At 39.1% G+C, this 11,011-nt stretch overlaps 1 protein-coding gene across 1 annotated transcript; it reads right to left on the reverse strand.

Annotated features, from left to right (window-relative positions):
* Positions 1-4,633: 4,633 nt before the first annotated feature.
* Positions 4,634-10,323, reverse strand: pcdh20 (protocadherin 20). Its single transcript, XM_042489423.2, has 2 exons — positions 9,956-10,323; positions 4,634-9,523 (listed from the first exon to the last, which is right to left on the reverse strand). Exons 1-2 carry the CDS (start codon positions 10,001-10,003, stop codon positions 6,902-6,904), a joined length of 2,670 nt encoding a protein of 889 aa, XP_042345357.1. The 5' UTR covers positions 10,004-10,323; the 3' UTR covers positions 4,634-6,901.
* Positions 10,324-11,011: the final 688 nt, after the last annotated feature.

Genomic DNA, 11,011 nt, shown 5'->3' on the forward strand with positions numbered 1-11,011 from the left:
ATTCAGCAGACCTGTGTAACCCAACCTGGGCCTCTCATTGTGTCTTTATTTGTTTGATTTCAAGGCAGGGACATTACAATAAAGCCAATCTGGAAATGGGATCGGGCTGTGACTGATGGTAATTACTTGCTGTCTACACCATTAAGAATTTAATGTAATTTCAGATAGACTTTCCCGGAGAGAGAGAGAGAGAGAGAGAGAGAGAGCGAGAGAGAGAGAGAATAGGGGCTAGCTGAGCCTATAGGCTTTCTATATCTGTATGTGCTTAAACATTTGCAAGACAAAGTAAAAACATATTTTGAATCCAGCTTGAGTTACCAAGACATCTGTACAGCTTTCTATGAGTGATGTTGTATAATGTAAACACCCCCCCTTCTTGATAATTATGTCTTTTTAATAACCTGTACATAGTAAAAAGGCCAGTACATTAATCTCTGGGGTCACAAAGAGTTCAAGAACCTGATTTAAGCCAGTTCACCCACCCACTGTCCACTCTGTCCTGGGCTGAAGATGCTGGACTGACTGTCAACAGGATTACTGCAACAGGAGGTGATCAGTCATGTAGAAAAGCTGTGGAGAGTCTCGTCTGGGTGACCTTCCTTCCAGCTGTTTCTAACCATGTGTAACTCAAAGCAGGATTCATGTAATGAGACAGATATATAAATGACTCTTTTGGGGTTAAAGGTCATTTGGAGGATTGGGTTGGATTGAGGAATGTATAGCATAAAATTGCTGCTTGGTGCTGTACAGTAGGATCTTGACTTTTTGAACACAGGGCAAATTGCTGGGGCTGTTGACAAAAGCAAGAGATTTGTGTTTCAAAATGCCATTTCTGTATGTTTTAGCACCAAGATGTGGATAAAATTGAACAAACACATATAATGCTAAATGCTAAACTATGATGGTAAACAGTGTCAACATAGGCCTGTCTATTTAAAAGCAGCATGTGAACATTATTTCTAGCATGTTAGCATGCTGACACTAACCTGTAGCTCCAGTACAATGTCACAACACTGCTAGCAGGCTGTCATATAAAAACAAACAAAATATAAAAAATGTATTGATATGGGTATATTTAGCATGTAATAAATAGAGCGTAAAAACAGAACATGTATTTGAACATGTATTTGACAACCCTGTATGTAGCAAAATATCCAGATTGTATTTCACCCTGCAACTTAATTTAACGAGATAAAAATCTATGAAATCACAAGTAACACAAAGTACTGTTGAATTTATGCTTCTTAATACATAGTTAACTCAAAAGTATGTGCACCAGTTGTGCAGAGGAAATGTGATGTCATGGTCAGATGCTTACAGTACATTTATTAACCACAAACATTGTTTGTTATTGCACACAAGAGCATACTTTATAATCAGAACAGCTGTGTTTAAGCCATAAGAAGCCCCAAGGGCTTATGTGACTGTTGTGTGTTTCCCATCTCAACTTGTTGAGAGAAAATGACTAATTGAAAGAGTTAAAATGGTTGAAAGAGAGAGGTGATACCGTGTAATTAAACCTCCATTGTTATTATTGCAATTAATCATATGCTGTAATTGTTTTCTCAGTGTAAAGTGAAAAAAAAATGTGCAGAAACCACCTTAACTTTTATAGCACTTGGCTGAAAACAACCATAGCCTGGGCAGCTGACTTATTTATTGTTGGCAGATATGGAATGCACCACCATGGTGTGTATTCAGTATTGATTCTGCTTGATGAATGGGGAAGTTTGATCATGACATAGCACCTGGTGTGCCATTGGTGCAGCATTTCACCCTGAGAAATGAAAAGCAGAATACTTGTGTGTCATATTTTATACAAACTTTTCTGGATACTTTCCTGTACAATGAAGTCATAGCAAGAATAGCCACAAAAATGCCTTGATCTTCGGGCAAAACCTAATCTAAAAAGAGTAGCTATATAACTCTATTAAGCTGCTACATTGAAACAACGCATTAGAACAATGTTGTTTCAACTTCCTTTGGTTGGGGAAACCTCAAACTCTTGATTCAAGATAAAAATCTTAATGTGAACTTAAAATAGAGTTATCTCTCTCTTTCTCTCTCTCTCACACATACACACACACAAAATGACTATTTGTATATCAGTCATGTAACCCTGAATTTGTGAAGAAGTTTTTTTGCATGCCTCTATGGAAAATGGTGAACATTTTGATTAATATATTTATTGACAATGGACCATGTTTAACATCAGCAAAATATTAAAACGTCCATTTATAAACACTTAAAAAACTTGTGCTGTATCATCCCAGACACATTTATCCAGATGTATGAGCAGTATCTCATGCATGGGTCTAAAAATAGTTAGTATTGGAGTCTGGCTTTGAGTAGAGCATTGATAAGTTTCGATTTAGTTTAGTTTTAAAAGCAATATTTTAGTGAAAATGCACGTGTTTTGGAAATGACTGAGCATAACACTGTATAAATGAGACTTGGATTACACTGCATGAGCTGTGTGAGACTTTATAAACAGATGTTTTGATATAGTTTTGCTTTTAAGCGTGGACCTAAATCAGCCAATACTGGGCACTGTGTTCTGTGGAGGCCGGCGAGAAAAACATTTTCTTCAGAAATTTAAGATTACGTGGCATGACTAATTGATTTACAAAAAGTAATTTTGTGGGTTAATTTTGAAACACAATGTAGCTGCACTAACATATTAAACATGTTTCTGCTCACTGCCCTTGTTAGTGAGGGCGTCTCTCTGTCTCTCTGTCTCTCTCTCTCACATACACACACACACACACACACACACATATTACGGGTGTGAACAGGCTTATGGTTTGTTCTGTTGATCTCATACTGACAGATAAGTGAGAGCCCTTTCGAACTTGTTCAAGATGTTAACCATACTGCAATGCCAAATGCTCTTCCAAGAAATTTTTGTGAGCAATCCTAAATCAACAACACAAGCCCAGTTACACTTGTTCTAACACATATGGCAGATACAATGCATTCTCCTTCATGATTTTATGAATTCTAGTTGCCTTACACCATGTATATTGTTATTTGCCTTAAAAGACATTACTATGTGCATATATGTGTATGATGATAATCTTTTAACCTATTTTTGTGATGTACAGTTAGGCCAGAGGTGATTACTGGGGATTAAACTGAGCTGTTTCCTGTTTCTCTGCTTACATGAATTCCATCCTGAAATGATGATTATAACTTGAGAAGCTTCACGTGTGAATGTATTCGCAGCGCAGGTTTGTTTGCAGTTAAACCTGAACAGGTTTAAAAGGACACATAATACAACTGAGTTCCTCACTTGGGAGTGTGCATGGCAAACAGGAATGCAAAGATGCCCTGAAGCCTGTCTGTCCTCACAACTTTTACTGCAAACACACAAACAGGCAGAGGGCAAAGGAACATCAGCTGTGTAAAGCAGAAGGCACTCTGGGTTCATCTGTGTTTCATCAAAACCACTTTCACAATTTCTTGGGTGATATTTCACAAAAGCTGGGATCGTAAAAGTACAGTTACTACAAATACCACTCATGAAAGGTGAGAAATGTTGCTTGGACTAAATTGATTTGATCCTCAAATGTTCCAGACAGAAGCAGCTGTACAGTACAAGTCAGCACAGTGTTCCTGCTAAGTGTGACTGGGTGTTACCTCACCAGCTCTGACCTATGCAGGTGATGACAAGCAAAACACACAGGTTGTCAGGCTTTTGATCTTATGTTTTGTCTCGATCTGAGGTACAATGCAGTTAATTTGTACACCAGATTTAATCTTCCCTGAAGAGGATGCAATCTAAACTTGACTTGATTCGACTAATGGAATGCTTAATTATTTATACACTACTGAAAAAGGTATTAATTGATTTTTTTTTTCATGCAATGTGGCTCAATCAGTATTGTTTGGACCATATATTACACATGTATAGTGTAATGTGTGTAGTGTGTAGGTATATACACATGCATAATTATAATAATTAATAGAGCTTGAATCACAGCTGGAAAATATGCATCTTTGTCCTGCATTTGTGTTTGTCAATTATAATTCTAAGTATTGGCTTGCTCTCTTCCTGTGCTATTAAACATAATCAATAAACTGGGCCCTTTGAAGCCTAGGCAAACTTGCTTGATTTCTTTTAAAAACATTGAAAGAAGGCAATTAGAAAATTAACAAGAAATAACCCAAAAAAATGGCAAGAAAAATGACAATGTTGATGTTGAATGATGTTGTCTTGATATTTTACCCTACTTATTTAATAATTTTCCCTCTCTTGCTCACTTTTCCTTTCAGCTCTTTTTGTCATCCTTTACAATTCGTTTTGCAATTTGCAGATTATTTCATGTCAAGTTGCTGATTGCCTTTTTCCCATGTAAAAAAATATCAAAATAATTTTCTCACATTTCAAAGATTTAAATGCTTGTGAAAGACATCTGAACACAGCACAAGAAATGTTGACGTTGAACCAGATTTCAAAGTTTTAAAGAGCACCAAATGTGTAAATTATGTCCAGCGTTTGACTGTACACAACTTGTTAATAAATCTGAGAGTGATAGAATACCTTAGTAAGTATCACAAAGAGCTCCTACACATACATTTGAAATATGTATGTATATGTAGTTGATATCAATACAGAAGGAAATCCAGTGTATTATAAAAAATAAAGCATCTTTAATAGTTACTTTGATTTTCTTTCACAAACACTTAGCATGTTTTCACAGACACATTGAGAATTGAATGGCTGAATAAAAGAGGGTGACTTGAGGCATTTTATGACAAAGAAGTTCGAACACAATCAAATTGTTCAGCGTGATGAAAAATATGGGTTTGTCTATACTGAGATTGCATTTCAAAGGTTTTACATGCGTAATCAGTAACTACTGTGAGCCTTCACAGAAAGTAGGGCATCTGGTTACTCACCACAGCTCTAAGACGTCACACAGAATTTTGGCAAAAGAAAATCGTCCACTTCATTGCTTTTCCCACAGTTTTTCAGACTTATATAATGATATATCACTCATTTATCATGGAATAGATGACTCCATTATAGCTGAGCTAAAGAGGACTGTTAGATGACATTAAAAGCTATGGGGAAAGTAAATGGGATTTAAATTAAGATTTTTTTTTTGGAGGGTGGGGTTTAGTTTAAAAAGAAATTGTCATGCTCCAAGCACTTACGCATAGTTTGTTGGCATATATGCAACACAACTATAGAGTTTGATGTATAATGACACGGTGAGCTCTCCAAATACAACACATTAGCATCCCAACTCATCAAATATCGCTGCTTGGTCAGTGGACTTTCATGTCTACATTTGACATGCTAGGTATCCTCCTGTGTCCGTTGTTGATGTTCCGAGACGCCACGTCAATTTAATCTTGTTACATGCATCATGTCTTTTCAAAAAACACTTCCATTTTTACAGGAAATATACAGTTCTATTCACTAGATGCATACAGTCTTTTTCAAAATACACTTAGAATATTGGTAAAATACCTTGTATTTAAGTTTATTTCCTTGTGCAACACAAGCACGTTATTAGGTTTAGAAAAAAAACATAATAGTTTGGCTCAACATTCATGCAGGAAGTGAACAGCAGACTCCCAGATGAAAGTCTTGCGTTTGTTGGACAAGTCCAACTCCCCTTCCACCCACAATATAGAGACTCCCCAGACCCTTATATTACACTGTCACCAATGGTGTTTCAAACCGATGCTATCTGGAAGTGCATGATACTGCCACAAAAGGAGTGGTGTCAACAAGTGGTATTTCACACTGACACCATCTGGGGGCGTTATAAACTGATGTCTCCCAGCAGTGGGTCATACTGTTGTGAAAGGTGCCTTTTTGCGTTGGTGTCTGATGCTGTAATCACTGACCAAGCGCCGGTATTTGACAAGTTGGAAATTAGAATGGGCAGCCAAATATATGAGGATTACAGTGTCATACAGAAAGTAATACATTTTTAATTCACATTTTCTGTATCAATCAAATATGAAATGTATGGTTATTTTATAAATATTGGTAAAAATGTAATTCAAGAAATGAACGTACTCAGATCCCAACTTCCAAGTTAAATCATTTTTCCATGATATTTGTAACTGTGAGGTTGTGTAAAGAGATACAATCTTTGTAAAGAAATAACGAAGGAAAAAACATATATTGTGCCTTGAATTGTCTTTTGTCCTTTTCATGCTATGCAAAAGTTTTATATAAAGTTGTAAAACATTTTGTACAGTATTTACATAGGACCTTAGATTGAGTAATCTTCAATGAGTTGCTCTTGTGACCTTATCATAAAACTGTTATTACTTTGATGCCAATACTAATTTAATCCTTTGGTTTTCTTACATTGTCATTGGATAAGTGTTATATCTTATATATTTTATAAAGTATTTTAAAAAGCATCGTAGACAATAATATCTGAGCAAATTTGTTTGATTTCCTCCAAAAAAACATTTGGGAAAAAAAGCCAATGACTAACTGAGAAGAACTGTCTCACAAAATGCTAGAAATTAGTAAAAGGTGACATGAAAATAACTTTAAAATTATGTTTTAAAAAAAGGGGGGTTATTAGAAAATTATCAAAAAAATAGGGAAAATGTCTAGAAAACTGCTTAATTCAGATAATTTTCTTCTGACATTTTTACTAATTTTACTGCTATTTTTTAGATTATGTCTTGTTAAGTTGCTTGTTGCCTTCTCCCCATGTTTTTGACAGAAATCAAACCAATTCAAAAAGGCTTCAAATGGTTAAATAACAAAAACTCATAAGTCAAATCACAATATATTGGAGTAATAACAATCATATCAGAAAGCAAAAAGAGCAACTTCATGTAAGAACTACGCTTCTCACAGTGTGTTTTGTAAACATTCATGTAAACAGTGGCGGTTTTGGATTGTGTGGACGACTGAGTATCAGATGTTTGAGATCTGCCTGAGCTTTCTGTTCACAACCTGCATTGAGTCATTCTTCATTTTTAAAGGTATTTCCACATCAGATCTTTTCTTTCGCTGCTTCTTAAATCTCTGGCAGCATATGTAAGATGTCAGCATAACAACTGTGAAGAACAGCCCTAGACATGTCACTGACAGAGCAATGAGGACGGGCTGACAGGGGAGCAACTCATACCTCTCAGGTCCCTCTGTCATCTGGCCTTTGTACCATGGCCTCTCCTCTACCTCGATCTCAGCCTCTCTGGTCAGCAGGCTTTGGATGTAGCTCTCATTGCTCACAGTTTCATTTACAAAGAAGTTAACCATGACTGTTGAGTAAAGCGGCTCAGGCTGACCGTGATCACTGACCTTCACCAGAAGGCTGTAGAGGCCCCGGTTGCTGAGCTCCCTCCTTAACGTGATATTTCCTGTTTCTGGGTCAATGGCGAATGACCCTGGCTCGCCACCTTTTCTCTTAATGATACTATAGGCAATCACGGCATTCATGCCTGTATCCTTATCCACAGCGTAGACCTCTGTGATTGATGTTCCAGGTAATGTATTGGGTAGTACCAGCATGTAAGACTGATTGGACTGGGGAAAAAGGACAATAGGCGGGTTGTCATTTACATCCAACAACAGCACGGTCACCATAGTAACACAGGAAAGAGCAGGCTCCCCGCCATCGACGGCCTCAATCCACAGCTGGTATGTCCCTTGTTGCTCACGGTCCAGTGACGTCTTGGCCCTCAGCGCCCCTCGGCCTGTGTCTATCATGAAGATGTCACTGCCATTGAGGATGGAAAGCGCCACCCAACCATTCTCCCCAGCGTCGGCATCCGTTACAGAGAGGACCCCAATTTCGCCGTACCCTGGGAAGTTCTCCGGCACAAAGAACGTGAAGTCCTTATTGATGAAGCGTGGACTATTGTCATTGCGGTCTTGCACGCACACCACCACAGTCGCAATTGACTCCCTCCTGGGTGTCCCCTGGTCCACTGCTCTCACTATGAACCGGTACGTCTCCTTTTCCTCACGGTCCAGCGATGTGGTCACGGTCAGGACACCAGTGACACGATCCACAATGAAGATACCTGGAGCATCACCTCCGAGGAGATAGATTACCTCCCCTCTTTTTTCACTGTCCTGGTCTGTGGCTTGGAGCTGGGTCAGAAAGGTATTTGGTGGATTGTTCTCCTCCACAGATATTTCCACCAAAGACTGCTGAAATACTGGTGCGTTATCGTTCTCGTCCAAAACTTGCACCTTTAGAAAGGTTTTAATGACAACATCTCGGGCATTCTTAGCAACCACAATTAGCTCGTACTCCTGTGTCTTCTCATAATCCAAAGGCTCCGTTGTCTCCAGCAGGTATTCATTCTTGAACAGCTGATAGGGGCCGAGTCTGAACGGGCCACTCCCTTCCAGATGACAGTCCACCCTTTGGTTCATGCCAATGTTTTTGACAGTAAAAAAAGCAATTGGAGAAAACGCTGGCTCTGACTCTTTTATTGTCACCACCCCATCCTTTTCTGGGGCAATGTATCGGGGAATGACAGCAGGAGGTCCAGTAACAACTTTGATGATATGAACAGAAACAGTGGCAACTGCAGGGATACAACCAGGTCCATTGGCCAGAATGGTGAGTTTGTAAAATGAAGCTGTGCCAGTGTCTATTTTCCCCACTAGCTTGATCACCCCTGTGATTCTGTCCAAATGGAACAAGCTCCTGGTGTCCCTTGGCACACGTTCACTGTAAGCATAGCTGATCTGAGCATTAGCACCAAGGTCAGGGTCAAAAGCATGCAGACGTGCCAAATGTGTCTCTTTGGTCGTATTCCCATGCAGAGTGACATTAATTTGTGACTCTGTGAATTGGGGGCAGTTATCATTCACATCTGTGATGACAATTTTTAAAGTAGCCGCTCCGAGCAGAGGAGGGGTCCCTCCATCCTCTGCGATGATGTCTGTAATGTATTCAGCCTGGGTCTCTCTGTCCAAACTCTCTGTCACAATGAGGAAGGGTGTAAGCTCACCTCCCTCATTCTCCTCAACGTCCAGTGTGAACATGCCAAAGTCATTAACAAGCCAGTAGGTCTGCACGCCATAAAGACCCAGGTCTGGGTCGACTGCTGACTGCTCCACCGCATAACGTGCATTGATGGGTGTGTTTTCTGGGACTGACATACAGATCTCATCCACAGGGAACTTTGGCCTGTTGTCATTCACATCCTCGATAAAGATCTTTACTTTGACGAGCTGAAAGTACTGCTGAGGCAACACAAACACATCCAGCGAGAGGACACAGCCCTGTCCCTGTGAGTTATCAGGACAGAGGGTCTCCCTGTCAATCTCCGTAGCAGATGTGTAAAGCTCCCCTGTGGTATTATTTAGGTTCACATACTGTCCGCTGACCTTCTTTTGCGGGAGATTGAACAAAAAGGGGGGCTCCACAGTGAAATCCAGATTTAGGTCTACTCCAATGGCCCCTATAAATGTCCCTCTGGGTAATTCCTCCTTTATCTTATAGATCAGTTGTTTTGCGTGGCTGTAATTTGCAAAACAGGAGAGAGGGCTGGTGTAAAGCAAGAGGAAGCACAATCCCTGTAATGCAAGATAATTGAACAGAATACAGTTTAATCAAAGCATTGCAGAATAATATTTGCAAACATAGGTGCTCCTGATGTATTATTACAAGTATTTAGTTGTAATAGCAGGTGCAGAGCTCTGTGGACACCTGCAACAATGATTTGAAACGTGATCATTACAATTAGCTCGCATTATGATTATCATCAGAGCCAATCAATCCATAAAATTAGATTTGTTTAGAGGCTTATTTGCACAAGTTTAGTCCATAAAATAGTACATGAGAGAAAAAGCTGTACAGTGTAGAGGAAGAGGTACTCATGTCTCTGAGAAATAAAAAGTAACAAAAAATGTATTCACAGTCTAATAAAAAGTACATGTAGTGAATTCTACATGTACTAGTGAGTACAGTAGTGAATTCTGCCTGTAAAAAGAATAAATAAACCTTACCCATATTCCTCCTCTTTTTCTAAGGCTGAGGTGTCTGCTGCTGAACATGTTTATGTCCTAGTCCAGCACTTTCCACTTATGGAAGGAAGAGTGACAGATCAAGTAACCTCGGCATTTTGAGCGTTGAGCAGCGCAGACCTCTGCTGAGTGCTATGCCTTATTGCTATCTGACTTGAACAAGTCATTCATCCCAGTTCTAGCTCAGGACACTCCCACCATATGCAAATTAGTCCCTCATGCTAACCAACGAGAGCCAGTGGCCACTGACAGGGAAATCTACTTTAGTTCACAGATTCCTTTTTCATGCGTGCTACCAAAGAGTGTTGACACGCACCTGTACTCTCTATTCACACCCATGTTGTCGCAAGCAGCTGCATACCTTGTATTCCTGTGGCAGAGTGAAAGCAGATGATTACCAACTGAGTTTATAATGACACAGGAGACTGAGCAAGATGTAAAATATCCACAGCTCGGAGATTACTCTAATCCAGCATTAGTTAAAAAACACCACAGATGAAAAAAAAAATCTGCACAGAAAGAATTAAAGCAAATGTGTAACGATATAATGATGACAACCAATGATCTTTGACTTTTGAATTTTTAAAAGGATAGATAGATAGATAGATAGATAGATAGATAGATAGATAGATAGATAGATAGATAGATAGATAGATGGTATTTTCTGTGCGAAAAAAAAGAAATCACTTCACAGTTTTTGCAACCACAACCAAACTGTGAAATTACTTTCATGTTCAGCCTTAACACACATGCTGCGTTTTGCATTAAATTAATATGAAAAACATGAAAATGTCATAAACAAAGCCCACAGAGAGGTGATCTTGGCATCATAAGTGGTGCTATGGTCTGGTTCTGGATTGAGCCTTTAACTAAATCAACCCCCTAATCCTCATGTGTTCTAAATGCCGGGGCCAGCTGTTTGCTGGGATTGGAAGCATACTGCTCAGAGAAATTGAGTGATTGAAGTTCTCTGGAAAAAGGGCAGATTGAAGCAGTCACACTCACTCATTTTGTCTCATACTGCGTGAGGTCTTTGCG

This window comes from Plectropomus leopardus, chromosome 1 (assembly GCF_026936395.1).
Source record: "Plectropomus leopardus strain MGB_pleo_1.0 chromosome 1, ASM2693639v1, whole genome shotgun sequence".
NCBI classification, from domain to species: Eukaryota; Metazoa; Chordata; class Actinopteri; order Perciformes; family Serranidae; genus Plectropomus; species Plectropomus leopardus.